Below are 25,651 nucleotides of genomic sequence, written 5' to 3'. Positions count from 1 at the left end.
AAGTCAAAATACATTAAGAACCTGATAGAGCAGCACATGATTTTATCAAACAAAAACTTGTTTGTTTTTACATTTTTCTGCTCTTCCTGTTTACCTGTTAGAACTTCCAAATCTTCTTGGTGTTTCATGGCAAAAAACTTGTTTAGCTTCTAATGATATTTGGTCAAATTAGAGAAATTAGTCAACGTATACTTTATTGTCAATTCACCATTAACAATAAAAGACAACAAGGACTTATAGTACTTACATATATTACTTATATTACAGTGAAACTAATAACTTAAAAACATCACATGATAAAAACTGATTTTCTGTTTCCACATCTTCAAATGTGAACGATTTGTGATTTTCTTTTCTTGAATATGAACTTGTGTTCTAATAAACAAATCCATAAAAAGACAGCTGTAATTTTATGACTTTTTCTTGCCATGTCAACTTTAAAGACATTGTTTTTATAATGCTTTGCATCTCCAATGAGCTTTCATATTTTGAAAGAGCACTTACTTAAAATATTTACCATATTTTTAAAATATTCAACAATTATTTTTAAAGTGAAATACATAAAATATTACCTTATTTACACTTAAACTTATTTACATAAAATATTACCTTATTTACACTTTACATCTATGTGAACAAGAGCCATTTTTTTTCTAAACTTTTACTAGATTGCCCTTGGTACTTTGTCAAAAACTTGTATATTCGATATCAACAGTGACCATTTATAGTGGAACTCTAGTTCTTCCTTTATATTGGTGAAAAATAAGAATTTAACTGACCAATAAAAAAAAATTCAGTAAAACTTAAAATAAAAAAAGATGTAGGAAGGAAACACAATATGCAAATGTAGTGTTTCAAAAACCTCATTTGTATTTATTTATACAGAAATTTTAAAATGATCTTGGGGATATTAGTCTAGTGTAGCTGAGTGAGTTTGCTTAAAATTATTATTTAGTTTTTAAGAAGAGGGGAAACATTTTCACAGGTCAAATACAGAAAGCATAAAAGGAAGATCCATCATGAAGGCCAAGAGAAAACAGCACAATATAAGAATCAACAAAAATATAAGCAAAACAATGGCAGGATGGAAGGGCACAACCATTTATAGCTACTCAACTATAGTGTCTTCTGGATGATTAGCTAGAAAATATTATGTGCTTTGGAGATCTATAAAGAGCAGTACTAAAGCCTGGTGACACTAGAGGGGAAAAAAGTGTGTTGGCAATTAGCAATATGCTACAAACTGTATTTGAAGCAAAGCTGTCTTTAGATGGGCTTTTATGCCACAGGGCCTGATGCTGAGCTGGAACCAGATACACTGAGCAGCAGGACAGAAGGAGTCTGGTCGACAGCTGGGTGGCCAACTCACTTCATCTAGACTGTCAGTTGTAGTGTAGGAGCCATACCACGAAGTCATCAAATGATCTAAACACCACAGCAGTACTATGATATTGTATAGTCAAAGAAAAGCTCATTATAGGGCATTTCAACCTTGTAATAAATAATCAAATCAAAAGACATTTCAGTTTCTGGATCCAGAAGATTTAATGAGCTAATGAGCCAGCCATGTTATGGCAGCTTAACTAAGAATTTAATGAATCTGAATTCAGTGCATGACCAAACTACTCTACTCAGCTCTGAACCCAAGTGTGTTTAGTAAGTTTTGTTAACACAATGGGTTCATACCTTTGGATTAAAACTCTCAGCTAACAGTCCCTGTTGTGTCTGCATGTCAGGGTTTTTTTTCCCTGTCACTTAACTTTAGAACAGCAAAAAAACCCAAGACAAAGACAAAGAAAATTGTGTGTATTACAATTGTGTGTATGATGCACACAATTAGTCAAATGTTTCCCACTTCTTCCTAAGGTCCTCTACTTTCTTCTTGTGTGGTGTAAGAGGTGTGGCCATATGAAGCAGGTCCCCAAAAGGATCCGGAGGGTTCTGATGTTCTTCTTGTGCCTGCAGAGGCCTTGGCAGCATGTTCATAGGTGTGCTGAAGATACAGGCAGAATCCACCAAGCTGGAGAGGGCATGGCTACTGCCAGAGGAGCGAGGCGGAGTACCGAGAGAGGCCGCTGACGGGGCCAGCCCGTGGCTGGGGGGTAGGGTGGAAATGCAGGGGGACGGCTGTCTGTGGAGTCCTGGTAATGTAGAGAAGGGTTGAGGCTTGGATGGAGCTTGGATGTATGGACCTAATGCAGGACCATAGACGGCTGTAAAGGGATTTCCACTGACAGCTGGTGAGTAGTGCTGCAAAGACTGGGCAAATGGGTTTAGAGATATGTGAGAGTGAGGAGGAAAACAGGGCAGACTCTGTGGGTAGGGCCTGGGTGCTAGAGGTGGCTTGCATGCAGGTGATGCTCTGATATCCAAGGCATCTGGGAGAGCATCTGAGCTGCTCAAGGGGTCCAAAAGCCTGATCAGATCGACAGGGTCCTCATCAGGGTTTGGGGGCCCCTGCTGAAGTTCATCTGAGGTCATGCTCAAAGCCTGGCGGAATTCTTCTCTTCCTGGAGTAGTTCTTCCTTCACCATTCCCTGAAGTCTTGGAACGCATCTGCACAGCAGGGGGCACCAGAATAGTTCCCAGCTCGGGTGTCTTCCTTCCATGGGGTCGAGGAATGGTTATTTTACCAATGGCAGAGGGATCTAGAGAGTCAACTGCTATGCCAGAGCTTTCACAGAGAGGGGAGCAGGATTCCATTTGCACTGGAAGTTGGACAGACAGAGGCCTATCACAGGCAGGAGGCACACAAACAGGCAGGAGAGACGGCTGCTGGCCGAGACTGCCCAGCTTGTTGTAAGGATTGGAGAGCTTGAGTCCTGGAAGAGTTCGGGAGTTTTCACTGATGCTCAGGTCCAATCTCTGCAGAAACAACCAGACAAACAGAACACTGCATAGTTCATATTCCACTACAGAGCCCAGCGAGATTAAACATAAACCTTCTGTTATACTGCTGTTGCCTGCAAATCTAAAATGTTTCCTGAATTATACAAATGTGTTCAGTAGACTACTTGTGGTATTTAGTTTAAGCTTTTTACACAGTAAAGATAGATCTAATAATTTTACAAAAACTCAATCATGAAAATTTCACATCCTGCTAAAAGCAGGGAAACGGTTGGAGAGAGAAAAGCTGACAGCAGAATCAAGAACCGTTCTATCCTTGTCAATGAATGGGATATTTCACATGAACATTCATTTAAAGCACACATGGTTTCCTTGAGGAATCCTGCAAACCCAGTGCTTTCCATTCTGTTTAATTTCCTTTGTAGAGTATTATTGTATGTTGTGATAATATAAACTTTTATCCAGTATGCTGGGGCTTCTGCTGTTTATCCTGTAACTACTAAAAGATGGCTGACCTGGAAGCTGAACTTTGCTTGTAACTCTCCAAAGTCTTTTGGTGTTCTCAAATCCTCCAGACTCTTAGCCAGGGTGATTGGTTGACACTCAGGTTCATCCTGGCATCCAAAAATGTCTCCCAGCAGGTTCACATTGGAGAACTTGTCAGTAACTGGACTAGGAGGGGCAGTGAGGCTTTCTGCCCCCAAACAAAGATCGTCTATCAACTCCACCTCCTTCAGGGAGCGGTATGGCTGTGGCCTGCAGACAGACGGGGACCTTTGGTTATTAAAGTCTTTGGTAACACAGGAGTTTGTCATTAATAAGGTCCGTATGTTACCTTAAGAACAAGAAAAAATAAGGATCTTTGTGGCAAAAATGTTGAGACTTAGACTTCACATGCAAAGAGGTTTATTTTTAGGACTTAATGCTAGTGATAGAAATATAGACATATTTCACTGGTAAATATAGGATGGAAGTTCATAGGTCTGCTGAAGAAAAAGATAAATTTAAGGTGATCAAAGAGATGCATACAGAGGTGACCAGTCAAAAGGAGTGGAGAAAAGAAAGCTGTCAGGAAAGCCAGAGATGGACTCATCATCACAATGGAGCTCGTCTCCAGATGAATCCTCTGACAGAAACACTGTATAGTGACGAGTAGGACGGACAGAACTACAGAGTAAAGACAGAAAAAAGAGAACATTTACAGTGCATCACACTGATTATTATAAGTCAAAAAGAGACAGAAAGTAAAAAGGGAAATTAAGTAAAGAAGGACCTCTAATAATTTTTTTATAGACACTGAACATTAGATCTGAAAATGTTTTTTGGGAATTTGCCAGACAATTTTTAAACATATAGTGTTTTTAAACATTTTTAGGGATTTTTTTCCCTACAAATGTTGATCACTGCAACATTACTAAGCTAATTAATGCTTTTAATTTCAGATATTAAAAATTGTACGGTAACACTTCATCTGACAGGTCATGCATAAGACTTGACATGACATTGTCATAAACATGACATAACACCTGTTATGAACATGAAGGAGTCTTTATGAATGTCCATGACTGTTGTCATGAAGTGCCATTCAGTAAATAATTACACTTTTAATGCCAAGTTGCTCTAAAAGTTGCATTGAAAGTCCATTAAAAGTGCCAACATTAAAGTGTCATTATTTACAAAACAAGCAACATTACACACTCGCCTGTCTAGAAAAGACCTGCCCTTCTGAAGTCAATAACTGAAAATTATTTACATAGACTAGTGAAACTTTGAAAAAGAAAACTGTTCTACCTATTTCTTTTCAACCTAGAGCCTAAAACTAACCAGCTGAAGGGGTTCCTATTTTTTTTTTTATAATGTACCAAGTACATGATTAAAAGAACTGTTAAAAAAAGACCAAATGCATGTAGTCTTGAAAACATCTTGTACTGTATATGCCATGACTACTTGATTGAGAGGAGAATCATTACAGATGCACCCATCAGGGTTTTTTAGTTGATTGAGGTTTACAGGAAACCTGCCCACTCTGATTTTAAACAAATCATGACTTCTTTTTGTTGAATCCATAAAATGGAAACATGTGATGCAAGTTCTTTGATAAGAGAAGTATTGAATGCAACAGAAACTGAATAAACATTATTTCAGCTTAGGTAACAAACTACAGCTTTCTGACTTTTAAAAAGGCATTAGAGGGAATGAAACTCTACAGGCCTGCCAACCATCGATCAGAGACAATACTGAGAAGACAAGTCAATTTTGATCTCTAGTCTATTTTATTATTTCTACCGAGTTGGTCAGAACATTTTAGTAGCCCAAACGTCTTTAGTGCAGGTATTAAGCCTTTCGCCATACATACATTTTATTTTTTACTTTAGTGCATATAATTAAATATATGCTTACTGGTCACAGCTGCTTTCCAGACTCATGTTACTGCTTGGTCTCTTTAATAGTGTTGGTGGTACGGCCTGTAGTAATGACAAAGCAAAGGATGCAATCAACATCAATATGCATAAATTCCAGTTATCCAAAAACACTGAACAATTTGACCAGAGAGATGGCTGACCAGAGAGATCAGCAATCTCTCTGGTCAAATTGTTCATTGTGTTCACTGAATGCAGAGCTGTAATTGAACACAAAAAGTCATCCTTTCTGCAGGACAAGTCAAAAGAAAAATACCCTTTGGGAAAATATTGCAAATGTAGAGAAGTAGCAAAACAGGAAAAAAAGGTTCACAATGAAGCAATGAGTTCATATTCAATGCTTCATAGTCAATGTTATTCATGTAATTAAAATGCACTTGTTCAGATTAGCACAACTGCCAGAAAAATATTTTAGCAACTGGCAGAACAAAAACAAATATTTTTTGGATTTGAATTGCCTCTATTTTAGATCAAATAAGATGAGTCATCACTGTGGCTGACATCCAAAAATTATGTCAATTTGACACAGTTTAATCAATTTTGTTTCTCAAAAAATATCCCAAACAATGCCTAAGGTGGGTAAAGTGGGTCTAAATTGTCTTGATAAAGATCTTATTACAGGATTGTAAACCAGGTCTTTCACTGGTCTGCATGAGGACCATGAGGACCCAGGACAGCTGACAAGGGAAAATGGCAACACTCATCAACTCAGTTGGTCCCAGCTCATATACAAAACATCAACATTAGTTTATCTGCATAAATCTGCAATGATCTCAAGCATACCTCCTCCTACATTTCTAAACAGTAATATTCAGTAAATTAGAATACATGTCCTGATGAATCTTGTTTGTCAAATTAAAAGTAACTTTTGAAAATTACAGCACACTTTTCATTAAGCTCTCATTTTGGTTTTTAAAAATACTATTTCTGTTTATGTGATGTAATGATCTAGTCTTAAATGTTATGTTTTCACTGTAAATGAAAGTTGATTATAATTAACAAAAAGGCTTTCAAACATCCAACTGTGCAGAATTCTTCTATAGTGATAAAGTTCCTAAAATAAACAAGCTTTTCTATATAATTTATTGAATGGGTTTGTACTTCAAAAGGCGTTAAAAGTGATTTTATCTTATAATTTTTTCCCCTAAAATATACAATTTACAGAATATATTAATACACTGTTGGGGAGTTCAATTTTACTACATATAATCAAGCTTCTTATGCACTTTTCAGGACTATTCTGTCCTTCTTCCAATTCAGCCCACATTCACTTTAGCTCACCTGTCCAAAGTGCACGGTGGCTGGCCTTTGGGCGTCCCAGGTTTGCTCGAGTTCCTCCCTCATTACAGCAGCAGTGGAGAAAGCAAATTCTGCTGTATTGTTATCATCATTGGCTGCTGACCTAGGGGTGGTGAAGCCGTTCTCTCCCTGCTCCTGAAAATGGGAATCACATGAAGGAGGACTGAAATGCTCCTCGGGTAGAGAGAGTATAGGGTCGGGAGGGTTGCTGGTGCCTATCTCCTGCAAACATTTCTGGCAAGAGGCGGGGTCACCCCGGACAGGACATCAGTCTGTCGCAGGGAAACACAGAGATAGACAGGACAAACATGCACACACTCACACCTAGGGAGAATTTAGAGAGACCAATTTACCTGACAGTCATGTTTTTGGACTGTGGGAAGAAGCCAGAGTAAACAGAGAGAACCTATGCACACACAGGAAGAACATGCAAACACCATACAGAAAGACCCCGGGCCAGAAATCAAACCAGGACCTTTGTGCTGCAAGGTGTGAAATAAAAATTGTATAATTATTTCTTTTAAGAATTTTATTTAATTCTTTAGTTATTTAACATTAGTATTGTTCAGTCTGTTAGAACATGTAGGTCAAGGAGTCTCTGAAGAATCAGTTAGATAGGTTTCCTTTTGACCTCTCCTTGGAAAAGTTCCAGTAGGTTGTCAGTGACTAAAATAAGGTGCCAAAGTTTGTTAAAAGATAACAACAGAAAGTTTAGGTAAATACAGTAAGATTAAATAAGCCCTAAGGTTTAATAAATTTCTCCATTGAATGTTATAAGCTCAGAGTACGTACAAGGTCTTACAATGTTTTTGGTATGAAAAATTGTTTCATTAGCATCCTAATTTTTGGAAACTCACATATTTTGAACAAGAAGATCTAAATAATTAACTGACCTTTTAGTAAAGAAGAGGTTGCATCCTGTCCATCCTGTGGCTACATGACTGGGCAGTAAACCTGTTCAACTGTCTCTGGGCCAGGGAATGACCACATTGTATAGAGAGTCCTATATATTGTGAGAGCTTGCAGCTCCAAGTCAGAACTTATGTTAGGTACAGCTGTTGTGCTGTGGTTGCTGAGTGTTCTCCGTTTGCAAACGACAGAGAAATTTGTTATTTGCCAGAGTCTCAAGCCTGATCTGTTCCACAGACTTGTTTTTTTTCCCCAAAAAGGCAACAGTGCTACTAACTGTGCAGCCTGAGTAAGACATGTTTTATTTTATTTTTGTTCTTTTACTAGAGTAGCATGTTTTTTGTCCTGTTTGTTAAACAAATTACAATGCCATGCAAACTTTGTATGAACCCAATGTAATTACAAACTGCTCCTCAAAATAGATAAAATATATTATCCCTCCATCATAATATTTATGGTACAACACTGGAGAAGTAAAAGTGAAAAATGAATTAAAAGCATAGGGTAACCTACTCCGTAATAGACTTGGGTATATTACAGTAAATACATGAGAAACATTATTTACCTGACTGAAACATTTTGGTCTTAATAAAGATCCTAATCTGGCTATTGAGATTGGATCATACAATTTTTAGAACGCTTAGGGTAAATACCTGCAGAGTTACTTACCTTCTGTTTCAACCGGCTTTTGACTTCTTTGATGCGCATTTTAGCATGGTCCTTTGCCTGTTAAACAAACACAATTGGATCTTCACTGCCCTTGCAGTTTAAAAGCAACATGAAAGTTGAGTCTCAGGAGGAGGGGAAAGAAAGAGCAACTATTTTGTGACTTGTCATCATAATGTTAACTGCAGAAGAATTAACTATATTCTACAGAATGTGTTTTTTCAAACTATTTCCAAATTACAGAAATATAATACATTAAATGGATAGTTTTGAACTAGGAAAAGTACTTACAAACTTGTACACAGTCTTCATGGCTGGATTTGCCTTGGTCTTCACTGTTTGGAAGATAGCTCCACCCCCTTTCTGTTTCAAAACATTAAAGAGTTAGAGGTAGAAGTCACACCTTTAATACACAAAGTCTCACAAGTGAAACATTTCTGCATGAGCAAGGATGTAAAATCTTTAAATGCCTCCAGCCTTTATGTGATTAATTAATTGATAAATAATCTGTCAATCTAATGTAGTGAATAAAAACTGCAGCCATACATATGCCTGGAAACCAACAAATATCCCAACTCCGTCAGAGATCACAGAAAGAAGGAAGAAGTTAGTAAAGTCAAAAGAAGCTGCTCTACGAACCAAAGCATGTCCTAAAATCCAGTTTACAACAGAATATGCAGGACATGTAGGTCATACTATGTGCAATGCCAGGTTTTCAACAGCTGGTGCAAAAACCAGAAATGAGGACTTTGTGCATTTCCAGATTTTGGTTCTGAGCTTCCTCCAAGAACTTCAGGCCTACAGGCTGAGGCAGCATTCAATGCAATCTCTTTGGAAGCTATCTGTGTTACTGCTTCTTGGAATCTCTTCTGATACCTTTGTGATATTCTACACAGTGAATGTGGCCACTGTTTTCAATGGTGTTCAGGGTTTCCCTCAGTGTATTGTAAGCCTAGCAGCCACCATGCTTTCCTGTGTCCGTCTTCCCTGTAAAGTTCACACGTGTTTCCGGTTGGCCGGAGCGTTACTGGTTAATGAACCAGCGTTAACCACTCATTTTGCAGGTTCAGCCCGGAGAAGAGCTTTCGCGCCTGCCTCGTAGGCACGCATCACGCTGGTTTTATATTATTTTATTATTAGTTTTAGTATTATTTAGTCTTATGTTCAAATACTTTGTCCAATGAGTCAGCCAGAGTTAATGAGAGAAACTCATCCCATAAACTTGAGCAACCAAAGCAGACTCTCTGGTGCTTAAAACTCAATAGACATAAAATGGAAGAGCTACTAAAGCCACATTATCAGCATTAAATCAAATGACCCGTATATTTTACATCTCTGTGCGCAGTGCAGCAGGTCTAGCTCGTCATGTAGGATTGGTCCAAGGCTGTATGATGCCTTTAGGGGAATTTGACTTATGGGCCTCTCTAAAACATGCTAAAAACATCAGCAACTCTAACAGTGTCAGTGTAAAATAATAAAATAAAACTGATTGATTGAGTGCTTGACTGATTGGTTGACTGATTGATTGACTGATTATCTTTTCTATTGCGATTCCCCATGATTCTGTTGGTATTCATCATTCAACAGAGATGCCTAAAGCACTGTCAGTTGGGATGAAATAGAACTACAGCTATGACAGTAACTATCATTATATGAATCCTGGATGATCTGGATGACTGGCAGTCAACATTGTGTTTTCATGAGAAGATTAAGGGACTATATCTGGAGGCACATGATTATACCGATTTACTGGTATCACAGGTGACTTTGTTGGCATAAAATACTCAACTTATGAATAAAGAATTTAAAAAAAAATCAGTGCTAAAAGCACCTCCTGTGGCTGTCATCCAGGATTCATAGAACCATAATTACAGTTGTAACTTCCATTTAGTCCAACATCTGTGACTCTACATATCTATATTCAGCAGAATTATAATGTCCACAATTGAATTCTTCTTTCATCAAGCACTGCAACCTGAGCTTGGGTCAATGAGAAGTTGTAAAAATAAAAAAATATTAAAAGTTTCTGGGCTGCTTCATCTGCAGAACATAACCAATATGTCCCTTAGCATGGAATAAAATACAAAGAATTGTTGTGGTGTGATGCACATTAAAATCAGCAGACACAATTAAAGTGTATGTTCATATCAGTCAACTGCAGCCAGTTATCTAAGGGATTTCACCAAGTAATTTAGAATTAAATGGAAAAGCACATCAATATAACTAATGGATGTATGACAAAACAGCTCACCTTCACAGTAAGCAGCCACTGGTGGTAGGTACTGTCACTGCCTGTGGGAAGGAATCAATGAAACTCATGTCAGTGTAACTCATGACCAACAATACAAAAAATAAGAAACGTATTTCTTATGTTCTGTGCCTCTCCTATATAAAAAAAAAACACAGAAAGAGCTTCCCCAAGCCTTTTACCTTGTTTATTTTTTCTTACATAGAAAGAACCCCTGAAACAATGTTTCTGTATCTCATCTCTCTCCCTGTGTGACAGATAATTGTTCACAACTGTAATTAACAATTTACTTTCACCCCATGCTTTCTCAGGAAGATGGATTTCAGCAAAGCTATTGACTATGCTGAACTTTCTAGGGCCAGGCCCTTAACCTGGTCCTCTCAGGACCAGGTTAAGGGTCCTGAGAGGACCAGGAGGTCCTTAACCTCCTGGTCCTCTCAGGTCCAGGTTAAGGACCAGGAGGTCCTTAACCTGGACCTGAGAGGACCTTAACCTGGTCCTCTCAGGACCAGGTTAAGGGCCTGGCCCAACGGCACTAACTCCAACGGCACAAACACCATGTAGGAGTCTGCATGATGTGGAGAATATAAGTTTGGTTAGCATTACTTTACATCTTTGTACAAATGGAATATTAGATCTAGCATTAACATTTTGAGTAGATTCTAAGTTAAGTAAACTTAGATAAAGATCCACAACTAAAACAACGGTTGACTCTCTGAACTCACATAAATTACTAAGGAGGCCCTTCAGAGAGGGGAGTATCCAGCCATAGAAAAGTCTGTCTTTTATCAGAATCAGTCAAATCTTTAGTATTGGTTTAAGAGTTCAGTAAACACTAAAACTTGTAAGAAACGTCTTCTCTGGATAATCAAATGTATTACGATAATTCCCTTAAACAGTACATTCTAAATAAGTAGTCTCTAACCATATTATTTGCATGCATTTTATATTACTGAAAATACAATAGGTTTAGGAAATTATTTTACTTCCAAAATATTTCAGGTATTTTGAAAGAAGACAACCCTGCAGTTTTTAGATCCAAACTCATAGTTATTATTTGGCAATAGATTTTTGTGCCAGTTTGTTTAAAATAGAAATCAGTTTCTTGTAGAATCACTGACACAGAAGAACCACGAGGTCATAAATTTCGTCTGGAATGTGGAAAGGAGGAGGCTGATACAAGATGACTCTGGTGGAGTCTCCATATATTTGCTTCAGGGTTTTGTAGCAGGTCTCAAGCAGGGTAATAAAATATAACATTAAACAGCCCTGCAAGGGAGGACACACCTTCTAATGCATATATTTAAATTAAGGGAATACACATCCTTACAAAAAGGTCTGTTTTACAGCGGAAGATCGAATTGCTTTGTGCTCTGGTGAGCAATTCCCAAAAATGCATTTTTGTGTTTCTCCTATTGTGTTTTCCTTTTCAACTCGTTGCAGGTCACTATTTTTGTCATGTGTTGGACTTCTTGATGAGCTGGGTGTAATGCTAATGTAAAAATTTTTTATGCATTGAATTCTCTGGATAAAGCTCTAGATATATCTGAAGTCTGGGTATTTCTTTATTGGTTCCACTGCATCTGCGGAGACCTGAATCTGGGGAACTAGAGGAAAATTAGCAAGCCAAGTGAAGTTATTCCTCTAGTTTTTAACAATGATTACGCATCCTCTAATCCCATCAGATCAGAGGACAGCTGTCCCACTCAGAGACATGGTTCAAACACCCCCCTGCCATACATATGTTCGAATTGTAGTTAATTCGAACATATGTAATTCAATTTTAAGCAATTTTTTTTTGGCTGGATTTAATAATGTATTTCTGTATAATTTTTTTGTTGATGTGCCTTGAGGTGACATTTCTTGTACTGTATATTGATCTTACATTACTAAACTGAATTAACTTGAACTGACTTGAAAAGCAATCTTACATAACTTACATTATGGTAGGGGGAACATTGTGCAAAATCAAGTTTAAAATAAAGTAATTTACACTGTTTTAAATGTCTGTTTTACTCTTTAAACAGCTTTGTAGAACATATAGGTGGCTCACCAGCATACTCCCCCATGTTGATCTCGTCTTCAAAAATGTCATTGAAACCCTCTCCTGCATTTAACAGGTCCAAGCGACCATCAATGAACTACATTAGAAGAACAAAGTTTGGAAAAAGAAGATCCAAATTTTGCATGAACTCATTCTAAACCCATTGAACACAATTGATGTTAAAGGTGAGATTTGACAGGAGCAGCAGTGGATGCTGTACGTATACCTGTTTAAAGAGCTGAAGTTGAATGGCATTCTGAAGGAACTGTCTCATGGCACTGGAGCGATGGTTGATAAAAGTCTCCTCGTTGAATGTGATTGGTTCCCCCTAAAAACGTCAGAACATACAATGTGGGTCACATCGCTTGTTTGTGTCATGCCTAATTGTTTGTCTCTGTAACAATTAGGCGTGAAATTGTTGAACTATAATAACATGAAAATCTTGATATCTAGATACAGAAAAAATAGCAACTCCAACTACCCAAAATATGTGATTCTGAAGGCTTCTGGTTTATGTAATAATTTGAGGAATGAAACTGGTTCTTAGTACAAAACTGAATCTTATAAAGAGTGCCCAAAGATGAAAAAAAAAAAAGTTTTATCTGGAAACCCAGACTTTTCTATTAAATCAAATCCATTCCAGACTGACCGCTTCGAACTGCAGAGCATTCCTGTAGCTTCCAAAAAGAGATGCCTGACTCTTGAGAAAGGCTCGAGCCACACCATCTCCCGTTGTAGCTGAAACTTTCTTCAGACGGCTTTTTAAGGATGAAACCTACATATAATAAAGTTACACTCAGTAATACAAACTTTATGATGGCTTTCCACAGAATAATGAGCATTTTATCTAACAACTGTGATTTTTTAGTTTTGCCTTCCTGATCTCTAAACAGCCATTTGTAGGTGCCCAGGAGTTTCTCACCACATCATTAGGAAGGCTTTGAAGGTCATCATAGGGTGTTTCTAGGGTGTTAGTGTCTACATTCAGGAGGACCACATCATCCAGAGCCATCCCTTGAACTTTCTACAAAAACAACAGAAGCAAATGGCACAGTGACATGATATATTTTATTTATGAAACAATTTAAATAATCTCAAAGCTAACACAAGCCGAGCTAAATAATGCAAAGACTCAGATTGCTTTTCATGATCCTGTTCCAAGTAGGCAATAAAGTCATAGACCACTACCTCCATCAGGCTGGAATGTACTCCTATGAGGAAAGGCATTGGGGCACTGAGGGAAAAAACAGAAAAAAACAGTTTAACTAAGGTATGACAACACCTGAGACTGCCATTAAATAAACCCTATCAATTCCCATGCAGTTTAGTAGCTCTATAGATACTTTCAACAAATTAGAATATTATGAAGTGATAAAGTCATTTTAGGAACTATGTCACTAAACAAAACACATTATGTACATTCATTACATACAGACGCATGTTTGTAAGGCTTTATGTCTTACATTTTTTACTTAGAGGCAAGGAAAATATAACATTCTAAATTAGAATATTCTGTTTACATCTGAAAATAGAAATGTGAGCTTCATAAAAATTATGTTTAATACCTTACGTTGTTTGATTTTTCAAAAGGTACTTTTAATCTGACAAACGGGACTCACTGGGGTGTATATTCTAAATACTTTAATATGATTGTATACCCTTGCATACCCTTTGTACCCTTCCACTCTCGAAAATGATTCCTATGTGCTGGAGATTTCTCAATTAAGAGTCAGGTTTTTTGGAGTCAACACTGTTACAACACAAACAGCACTTCAATACACTCATTATGTCTTCAACAAATGCAGAAGACTGCAACAATTACAGTCTAAACTAAATTTTTTACATCTGTTTCCAGTATTTACGTGTTTTGTTATAGGGAATGACTTGACCAAAGCTTGACTGTTATTATACCAGCCATCAAAGCGAGGGGAAGAGGGAGTGGGTTGAATGATGACTGATGTTATGTCAGTCCTATTTACAAAATTAAGTTTTGGAGGCATCCTGACATCCTTCTGAGTACTAAAATACAAGAGGCCTTCCACATAGTAAAGCCTCCTTTGTCATACCAATGCTATGAAAAAGAACAGACTACATATATTTTTTGTTTTAAAGGTTTTATTTGCTCTAGTGGCCTTTATTTAAGTGGTAAGACAGGAAAATGGGTAATGAGAGAGTGGAAAAACATGAATCAAAGGTCATCAGGCTGGGACTTGTAACTTTGTGGACCATATCAAGGACTAAGGCCTCCATACAGGGATTTTACTTCACCTGGGCACCACCAAAGCACCCAGCATATTTTTCACATCTAGCAGTTTTGTCACTTTTTAGTTCTGTGTGACAGCAAACAGAACTGAATCTTTGAACCAGACCTGGATTTATCATAATACTTTCAAATTTAAGGCTACAAGTATGCATTTAGTTATTTATTTTCAAATGTTTTTTTTGTACTAGTGGCCTTTACTAGTATGAAGACAGAGAATTGGCACAAAGAGAAGGGAGAAGACATGCAGTAAAGGTCACCAGGCTGAGAATCAAACCCTGGATGGGTTTATTGAGAACCAAAAGCCTTTGTACAAAAGGCACCTGTGCTTCCCACTCCAGAATTTCTGAAAATTTCCTTACATTAAACTACAGCGTCACAGTTTCACTAATACACATTGTCCTTGGTAAAATTTAAGGCTGTTTCCTTACAAATTTTAAAGTTTCAAACTCACCAGCAGTAGTCTAACAGATGTTGAGGAAGCACAGGAATGTAAACATGTTGCCAGTACATAGGATACAACATGGCCGCAGATCCATGTACACAAGCTGTCAACTGGAGACAAAGATCAAAAACACATGTGACAATTCATTTTTCATCCCTCCTTCCAACAGCAATTTATGCATGATTTAAAAATACAATGTATGTTCGTCAGCTTCATATGGGCTATAAAAACAACCAAGAATTTTGAAAACAACTACTTTCATCCATTGTATTACTATCTGAAATCTTGCCACTAGATGTCACCGATTCCCATTCCAATAGGTTTTTCCATTCATATTAACTTCTGAGACGATGAGCAGGACAAAAAAAGAGGACACAAGAAGTACTACTTACAGTGCTCAGTTTGCTACAGCAGATGAGGATTCGACGTTCATAAAGCATACTAGCATACAAATGAAGCATGTTACTGACATCTACTGCTACAAAATACTCTGTTAGGTTTCTCTGTAGAGGAAAAACAAGAAAATATACATAGTCAGGACAGTTAGTTGTGGCAAAATCTCCATATGACACAAATAATTTGACATAAATTTTATAGGTTTTGATGAATTTTAAACTTCACAAAAGAGCAAAGAACACTATAAGAGGTCTAACTGCAATATTTATACATGTATGGTTGCTGATGTACTACTCTGAGCAGTCAGTACCCTCAGCTGTCTGAATTACCAAACCAACAGGACATAGTTGGTTTAAAGAGACCAGCTTAGATTTAAAAAAAAATGGCAGGAATTTCATCCTAATGTACTAAAGTGTATGTATCTATTACATTATCATCTCGATATCATAATATCCATTATCCATCCAAATGATAGGTGGGACTAATCTCCACTGGTCATTAAGCAAGATGCAGGGTGTTCACCTGTCTAGGTGGATTGTTCAATCCATGTAGAAAGACCCCTGACCAGGATTCAAACCAGACCTCCTTGCTGCAGAGGGACAGTGTTAACTAGTCCAGCATCCCACTCTATATTAATATCAACTCAAATCTATTTTTAAACTGTCATCACCTAATGTCCTATAACGTAGAAACTCATTGTGCCTTCTAAGCTAGTCAGGAGGCTAATGTTCAAACTGTGTAAAGACATTATGAATATTGAGGCTATTGACTCTCAGAGTAGAGAATTTTTCACTCACGTTCTCAGGTATGCTTGGGAGTTCCCTTATGTCAGGCACAGTGAAAAAGGAATGCTGGCCAAAAAAGAGACAGTGAGAGAAGTATAGACTTGCATTTGCTTAAATGATTACTCAGGATACTGATAAGCTCTAAAATATTCCATGCACCAAATTTAAATTTAAAATGATTTTTACCAAGATGTTTGAAAATGAGGCAAGAATCTCCCTTAATCTTTAGTTCACCACATTATCTACGAAGCCAAGACCCTGAATGTGCCACTCAAAATCATTAGTTACTTCCAGACCAAGGAAACATACTAGTTAAAATAAAATATATAATTGAATTCTGAATAACTTGGGACTACATTTTATACACACAAAACACTTCTGTGACAGTAAAATATCATAGGTGCTATGAATTTGTGAACAGAAATGCAAATGTGCAACTGCCATAACTTTTCAACTGATTTCAAATGCAAGTATTCTGAAGAATTGGAGCTTACCACACCAAGGTGAACGGGGACTCCAGGCTCAGGTATGGGGAGTGTATGTAGTGACACCAGGAGCTCTTGCCATTGGCTTTCCTGTAATATTACACCAACATCAACCCATACAGCTGCAATAAAAAAAATTCCACTGGAGTAATGACTAATTTCAAAAGACAAGCTGCAGAGTGTGGACATTAACTGCAGAAAAAATAAGCCCACAGCTACTATGAAGACACTAGACAGATACATAAATATATGTTAACATATACCATCATTACATGTGAAAATCAGTTAGTATCAGGGAGATCTATGTAAACTTAATGTTACATACTCTGTTTGTAAACAGAGTATGTATAATTGGGTATAATTACCTAATTATCATTGGGTAATTATGATTACCCAATGACAATTTGGAGACAAACAAGAACCAAATCTAACATGCGAAAGTGGAATGAGTCACCTGGCCTTTGACAGTGCAGTCAGCAAGGATATTCAGCAGCTTGTAGAAAACTTCAAACCACGGCAGGTAGCTGAGAGAAGATACATTTTTGATATACATTTAGTAAGTAGAATTTAGTTATTAATTCTAAATTAATTATTGGTTGTAAATTTATGGATTCATCACTATTTTTTAAAGGACTTCAAAAATAATGAAAGCTTATTTGAAAGCTTGCACAGATTATAGGTTGATTAGCATAGCCAAAATTAGGACTTAGCACATGTCATAAAGTATTTTTAACATTGAGTAATAAAAATTCTGATATTGCTCTTCTAAAACAATTTACTTTTCATTCAACTCAGAGAGAATAGAAAGTACAATTTTTTTTTTATTTTGAGGCTTCACGGTTATTTTGTTTTTCTCCACATCCTATTATCATATTACAAAGCATTATAGGGGCATGGGCACATTTTTTCTTTTGTGTTACCTTGCAAAACTTATAGGTTTCCTCACAATAAGTACAGTACCTTTTTTAATGAACAACACAATGTCTTTATTATTTCAAGGGCCATGTTTAAATTGTTTTCACAGGATTGTCCAAACAATATGTGCTTCAGATCCTGAAACACTCAGACCCACCTGAGAATGCAATAGCAGGTGTGAGCTCCCGAAGACAGGCGACAAAAACCAAATCTCTGTTTACTCTCAATGTCAGTCAACACAAATGTGAAGTTCTGGCCAACCTGGTTGATTGTTAGGCTGCAGGGGGCAGACATGAAAGCTTTCAGATATTACATGAAATGAAGAGTTAGAAAATCCAGACTGAATTCAGATATCTGAAAGATCAAACTGCAAGGTACCTCAGACTTGGAGGAGAGAGACAAACAGGTTCAGACCAACTCATAGGTAAATATAAAGGAATAGTATGTATTGTATTTTGAGCCTTTTGGGATTCGCAAAGAGAATCCTGTGGTTGTGGCTGACAGATCCAGAGAATATAGATGGAGAAGAAAACAGTGTTGGAAACAGTGTTGCAAAAAACTGGAGAATGAGTGAAAACCTTGACATGAGTGCGAGTGGCAAAATCGAAAGGACTTTATTTTCAAAATTATTTAAAAAGTAAATAATAATAAAAAAGAAATCTCCCTTAGGGAGATGCATGAATGATCACTTCTTTTTCATTTTCATTAATTCATTAGATTTCTTTAATTTTGTTTTCTGTGGTGTGAATTTGGCGCTGTTAAGTCCTTTTCATTTTTTCTTTCCCCTTTCCTTTTTTTATGTGTTTTATTGGCTAGCAGGATGCTGTCCTGGTGTACACAAACATTCTCATGCTGGTCCAACAGAGAGCACTTGCAATAAAAAATGTCAACAACTGAAGAAAACATGATGTTCTAATACGACTCCATCATAACTTAAGAGGAGAGTAGATTTAGGCTTTGCTTTCTCCAACAACTGTACTTTTCAGAATCAAAATGAACATTTCTTTTAATGTCACTGCAAGAAAGCACAACAAAATTAAAGATATAGCAAATTTAAAGCTATGTTTTAAATTTTGTTAATAAAAAAGCGTATTTTAATAAATATAAAAAGTATTTTTAACATGTTCATATGTTATATGTACATCTGCTCTAAACACAAAACTGGCTCTCACAGTACAATATATTCATTTAATTTTTTGATTAGATATTTTTAACCAAGTTTCTTGTCACATAAATAATCTAAGTCATATTTAACTTAAATTCCAACAGATGGAATTTAAGTTAAATTCCATATAATATAACTTAAATTTAACTTAAATTTAAGTTATATTGAAATACACTTTGTTCATATAAACAATAAATCTTCACACTCCAGGGTTACTTGTGGAGTGTCACAGGGCTCTGTGTTCTGTGCTTAATCAATTTGTTTTACTATATGTTTCCAACTGGAAAAATCATCAGACAGAATAGGGTACATTTTCATTGTTATGGTGAAGAAACACAGCATTATCTAGCCATAAATCTTGATTACAAGGTAGATTACAGGTAGGTCTTGAGGACATTAAACCTGGAAACTTTCTTCTTTTAAATTATAACAATACATACGTTATTGTCTTTAAACTAGAACATCTGAAAAAATAAACTTAATCAACCATTTGTTCTGGGTAGGATTAAAATGGACTCCGATAATAAAATTAAGAACATATGTGTTATTTTGTGTCACTATAATTGTACAAAGAGGTTTCACAAATGTTCTCCTTTCATCTCTGGAATACTGCCATAATGAGAAATATTTTTTCCAGGAGTGATGCTGAAAAACCAGTCCATCCATCTATTTTCTGCTTCTATTTTGTGTATTTGCTCTGTCTTCTGAGACGGTCTTGGCAGATGGCTTGTCCTTTCGAGCCTGGTTCTGGTTCTGTTGGAGGTTTCTTCCTGTTAAAAAGGAGTTTTTTCTCTCCACTATCAATCACTATATGCATACTAGGTATGAGGGATTGTTGTAAAGTCAATGACACAATGCAAGTAATTTTCTATGATCACTACATATTTGTCCAGCAGAATTGAGTGCAGCATGTCAATAATTCAATTAAATCTGCTGGGTTTCCATAAATTGAAACTTTTCTCAACTAAATTGAATAATTAACTGAACTTGACAAAGAGGATCAATTGTTATTTGAAATAAAATTATATTGAAATACACTTTTTTTCTAAAGTGCCTTGTGATGACATGTTGTGCACTTCTGCTACTTAGCAGCCAAACCAAATTCAACTTCCTATTATATTCAACTCTTTGGTTGTTGCTTGCTGTTCCTAAAGTACTTTATGAATAAATATTTCTATGAGGGATAGCAATATACACATTTTGCTTTGGAAATAATAGTCAAAATGCATGTTTGGATTGTTGAATCCCAATGATGTCGTATTTAAGTGTATATACCTGTCCATGCTGAAGGGGAAGCAGAACTTTGGCACAGTAAGAAGAGTTTCCTGTGAAACAAAAAGAAATTGATACACAATATATCTGACAAACTGTACATAAGTGAACAGATTTTTGCAAGTGGTGTTGCAAAGAGGGTCAACAGACAGAAATATAGACAGAAAAATAAAATTAACCGAATTGGATTTTATATACTGAAAGCAACTGAAAACAAAATCCCATGCAAAAGAGCAGCAGTGTGTCAATTATTTTTAACTCTTCGTAAAATATAAACGTTAAAGAAAGAAACATGGTACACTGTGTTTAAACCTGATCAGGGTAGTCAGCGGGAAACTGCCTTTGCACCTCCGGTCCTGTTTAAAGTGGACAGAAAGAAGTCAACAAATTAAAGTTCAATCATTTGATGTGAAATTCCACAACATTGTGCCAAATTCAAAAACATCTAAATAAATAAATAAAAAAAATAATAAAATAAAAATTAAGCTGTTTGCAAGATTCAACATATAAAAACAGTGTGGACAAGAGCTGATGAGGCAGTACACAGAAAATAAGCAACAGGAAGGACTTCTTAGAAATATAGCTGACAAGTTCTCCTCAGAATTCAGGAAATCAGTCACACACAGAAGAGGAAGAGTGACATTTTCATAACTATTAAATTAGTTTCTTCTGTTTCCAGTTATTTACTCTTGGAATGGTTCTTCATTAGGCAGCAGTTACTGCGTCCTCTTTGAAGTGCAGTAACCAGATGATGGGTGCCTAATTCCTCTGGAAGATTGCAGTAAAACAATCCCAAATAGCTAGCAACAACAAACAACTTGGGATCTGGACATCTTTGTCTTATGCTTAAAACAAAGCAAAAAATCTGTTTAGGACCAGTTCTATAATCATAAGAAAAAGATGATGACTACAACCTGGGCCTGAGTAGTGTGATCAGGCCCAGGTCCAAATGTCAGTTGGTCTGAGTCTCATTAAAGCTGCATTGCGTAATTTTTATTCATTTAGTTAAAACAGTCACTATTCCAGAAAAACTCTATCTGCTGACATCAGTGGCCATGCTAAACAGCCTGAGCCATGCTAACTAGACTGAGCATTCCTGGCAGACTCTGCTATTAGACAGAAGCTGTAGCGGAGCAGAGCGCAAGGGGGAGATGGGAAGGAAAACGAGCAGACATTACGACCCTCCTCCTTGCTCTGATTGGTTGTTTCTAGTTAGAACTGGGAGAAAGCAGAGCAGGTCCATTTTTTCATATATTATATAGCTCATACCATACTGTCATGACATGGTGAAAGTTTCAACAAATATGTAAAAATATGTACATGTTTATATACTGCAGCTTTAAACACAAAAATAGGACAACGATCAACTGTCTCGACCAGGGATGGGCAACTCCAGGCCTCGAAGGCCAGTCTCCTGCAACTTTTAGATGGATCTTCAACAACCTGAGTAAAATAATAAGGTAATTGGCAGGACGCTGGGGAATTTGACTGTTCTTAGGAGGTGATTCAGGTGTTGGATTCAAGTGTGTTGAACCAGGGAGTCATCTAAGATTTGCAGGACAGAGTTTGAGAACCAGGATTTCCCACCCCTGGTCTAGATTTATCAACGTTGTTGAAAAGTGAAAGGTTGTTCATTCAGCCTTACATCTTTGCAAGACTGAGATTAATGAGGACATGCGGGTTAAAATGCACCCCTTTCTTCACCAAATATTCTGACCTTAATAGTGTAAATTTGTTTACCTGACAGGGCCGTAAACAAAGATTTTCATGGATGTCTGATGATACAACGGCTAGATTAGAGTCCACGAACTTACCAGAGATATGCTGCCCTGGCTTAGCTACCTCCAAATACACTTCAAAGGTCGACTCTGGACTTTCCCTGGAACAAAAAGTGAAAAATTATATTATTATATATTATTATTGAATCTTGCAAACAGCTAACAAGCTTAAAGCCAAGGTGTGTGTGTGTGTGTGTGTATATATATATATATATATATATATATATATATATATATATATATATATATATATATATATATATATATATATATATATATATATGCGTGGTGGTGCAGTGAATGGGAATGTTCTGTCATTGATCCTCACTATTCTTAAGATGGACAAATGTCAGTTTGTCTGGAATAATACTGGAATTCTGTGACATTTTGTTAAAACAATACTCTGTCCTTGGTGAAATATTTTTAACATTTCCTCTAAAGTGTACCTGTTGTTTCATTGTGCTAATTGTTGTACTAATTATTGTGCATATTGTCCGTAAACTTTTAATATACTGACAATTTGTACAATTTGTACAATTGGCAATGCACTCTTGAAAAATGTGAATATTTTAAATACACATTGTAAGTTTTTTACGCAAGAAATGTTTTGTAATTGATCCTTCTTTGTACTGGTAGCCTGATAATTTTTGCAGTACTGTAGTGTGTATGAAGCATGTAATGTACTATGGCAAAGAAAAATAATAAGACATTGTTAAGTAACTGAAAAGTGTGCTTCGTTAGTAACTATAATGAAATAAAAGTGTAATTGGACAATACTCTGATCACACTACTGAAATATAAAACATGTGATCCTTTTATACTTAAAATACATTCTAAATATATTTTAAATGTAATTCCATCACAAAAATAGTAAGTACACTTAAGATATACTAATCAAACACATTTATATTACATAAAATGTAATACAAAGTATAACTTTAGTTGTTCCAAAAAAAAAAGCACATCATAGTATACACCCAGTACACTTTAAATTGTGATTTTCTACAATTTAATTACTTAAAATACATTAAGTACAAAATCTGTTGTTCCAAAATAACACACTTCAAGAATACTGACAATCAGTCTGGCTTCAAGTGTGTTCAAGTATGCTAAAATTTAACATGCTTAGTATATTCATTTTTTACCTAGCTGAGTTTTGCTCTCGCTGTTGGACCGCTGCTATGCGCTACTGAGACATAATATTTCACAGATTGGTGGCATTTGGTATTAAACAGTGTTTTCTCACATCAAACATCTCCTTATAGCTGCAGGACATACTTTGAAAAAATAAATACAAGTTTTTGAAGTCCTAAAAGCTTTTAGGTGATTGGCAGAATTGTTCTGCTCAGTCAGAAACAACCAATCAAAGCCACCACAAAGCAATTAGCCATGCTCTCAGGTAGTTTTGATTTAGTAACTTAGGATTGTTTATTTTAATGTTTGACTGTGAATGAAGTTTACTTTTTCATTTGACACTACGTGATATAAACAGTGTTGTGAAATTAATTTGACTTTATGTACAATTTAGGCTGTTGAGCCTTAGTGTTAAATATTGTATTACTAATTGCAAGTTTTTCAGTTGTCTTTTTGACTGAATATTTGCTTAACTGTGCCTGGAAGTATTATGGATTTTTTGTCTAAATTGATTTTATGGTTCCATTTTGCCAGATTGTGTAGTAGCATTTATGCCTAAAGAGAAAAATTAACCGCCAATCCATGTGATCTGTATTGGTGATTGACAGTGATTGGCCCTAATGGCTGATCGGTATCAGCAGGAATAAACCTGATCAGAGCAGGAATAGTTTATATTGATTGTATTTATTGACAAAATCTGTGCAGAAAAGTCATTTAAATCTTGTTTATGTAACCTTTGTCTGTTTTTATCAAAACATTACACATTGTCCAGGGGCAATAGGTGAAAAATACGCTTTTGGCTAATTCTGGCATTTATAAAAATGTTAATTAATGTGCATTGTATTTACCAAATTGATTAAATTATTATTACACAGGTTGGTCAGAAACAGCCAAACTGTTTCCCCTATAACAACTTGTCAGAGAACTTGCTGTATGACTTTAAACAGGCATTCTGATGTCATTGCATTGGTTTATTGCCTGTTTTTATTCTTTATTTAAAATGAAGTCAAAACAAAAAAATAAATTTTACATGTCTCTACGCAGAATAAACTTGTAACGAAATGAGACAGATAAAGAAGAAAAATCAAAAAGGAGTAAGTAAACAACAAATAAGAGATTGGTAAACAAACAAGAGATAAAGAGAAATTCTGCCCAATATAATAAATACATTGACACATATTTTTTTTAAATTATATATATAAAGAAATTGATGTAAATCATTTCCTCTAAATTGCTTCTTCTTAGCACAGTTCTTTCTGACACTTCGCCTTCAGCACGTCATCACAACAGTGTTACTACATTATGCCATTTACAATCATTCTTAAGGGTGTTACACTGAGAAGTAGTTCACCTGATAAACTTAACAGATGTGCGATTCTAGGTGTTTGTTAATTGATGTGGTTGCTAGCCTGAAGGAGCTGTGTTGTAATGTAGAGAATCGGGGAAGGGGTGCTGAACTGGGGACTGCAGCTCGAGGGAGGAGCTTTATGGGAGTGAACATTTATGCACCCTGAATGGGTGTAAGAATAATTAAATGGGTGTAAAGAATAATGAAAAAAGATAAAAGAAGAAAATAGTTATATACTGAACCTTACAATGACATTGCAATACATTACTCATGTTTGCTTTATCTTCACTATGTTTAAATCTCCCAGTGCACCGAGTTGCTGCCATGTGACTGACTCATATTTTAGAAAACTGAACAGCTGTACCGAATAGCTAGTGAGGGTAGGTGGCTTGACTTATTCAAAGGAATGCAAACTAGCTGTTGGTAATATTTCTGTTCACGCTTGCATTTTACTCATCAAAACTTTAGTTATTTTCTCTAAATAGTCAATTTTGGTAAATAACTCAAAAGAGAAAAAAACTAAAGAACCTGACTGAGCAGACGATAAGAATCACATATAATTAACACAATTTAAACCCATAGAAAAGCATGCTTGACAAGTCATATTCCACATTTTATCATTAACTTTTTTTCTGCACGTCAGGCCTGAAACCTCACACAATGTTTAGTAATAATGTCCCACAGTTACCATAACAACTGCATCTTTCATAATGACGTTCGGCGCCACTTATTTGTTTTTCTGTTTAACAAAAGCACCAACTAACTAGCAGCTTCTATGGATGATGGTTGATCTCACAGTCTAAAAGCCTTAATAATGCAATGTTATTCTCTGGTCGGATAAGTGAGGGTACTTCAACCAGTGTCGCAACAAGTCAAGGCCTTCCACATTCTTTCGTTCTTAGGGACTGTGAGAACAAAGCTAACAACAGCAGCCTGTTCACAACCTCCAGAAAAACTGCGGCAAAGTATTCTTACTTAATTCTCGAGCTCATCTTTAGTTGTCGTCCCGCCGTTGCTGGCAGAAGGTTAGTGGGCGCAAACGCGTTGGTCCGGGGATGTTTTTGAGATCCTAGCCTATCTGTCAAACACGGCTGTACAACGCCATAGTGCTCGCCCACGGGTATGTCACGCTCCATCTCGTAGCTGACGCTGGGGTTTGTAGTTCTCTTGTAAAGATCTCAGACACATTAAAATGCTTGATAAACTACAGGTTCCATACTACATAACGTGAGTGA

At 36.4% G+C, this 25,651-nt stretch overlaps 1 protein-coding gene across 4 annotated transcripts; it reads right to left on the bottom strand.

Annotated features, from left to right (window-relative positions):
- Positions 1-168: 168 nt before the first annotated feature.
- On the bottom strand, positions 169-25,651 carry LOC129379864 (DENN domain-containing protein 1A-like). 4 transcript variants are annotated; one of them, XM_055060793.1, is made up of 23 exons: positions 25,392-25,651; positions 21,971-22,035; positions 20,469-20,512; positions 20,160-20,209; positions 17,877-17,996; positions 17,259-17,328; positions 16,814-16,894; positions 16,332-16,385; positions 15,531-15,641; positions 15,148-15,248; positions 13,622-13,667; positions 13,356-13,457; positions 13,083-13,208; positions 12,660-12,761; positions 12,443-12,530; positions 10,393-10,433; positions 8,433-8,504; positions 8,145-8,201; positions 6,549-6,701; positions 5,248-5,312; positions 3,877-4,014; positions 3,363-3,603; positions 169-2,865 (listed from the first exon to the last, which is right to left on the bottom strand). In XM_055060793.1, the coding sequence occupies exons 1-23, from the start codon at positions 25,550-25,552 to the stop codon at positions 1,837-1,839; spliced, it is 3,117 nt and encodes a 1,038-aa protein (XP_054916768.1). In that variant the 5' UTR covers positions 25,553-25,651; the 3' UTR covers positions 169-1,836. The 4 variants fall into 4 exon arrangements, with proteins under 4 accessions (XP_054916768.1, XP_054916769.1, XP_054916770.1 ...); XM_055060794.1 differs by lacking the exon at positions 3,877-4,014 and having other exon boundaries at positions 25,392-25,650; XM_055060795.1 differs by lacking the exons at positions 21,971-22,035; positions 25,392-25,651 and adding an exon at positions 18,098-19,654 and having other exon boundaries at positions 20,469-20,513.

Source organism: Poeciliopsis prolifica, unplaced genomic scaffold (assembly GCF_027474105.1).
Source record: "Poeciliopsis prolifica strain line A6 unplaced genomic scaffold, Auburn_PproV2 SCAFFOLD061, whole genome shotgun sequence".
Lineage (NCBI taxonomy): Eukaryota > Metazoa > Chordata > Actinopteri > Cyprinodontiformes > Poeciliidae > Poeciliopsis > Poeciliopsis prolifica.
Note: the sequence above shows the minus strand (reverse complement) of the source record. Positions and strands in the feature narration are given on the sequence as shown.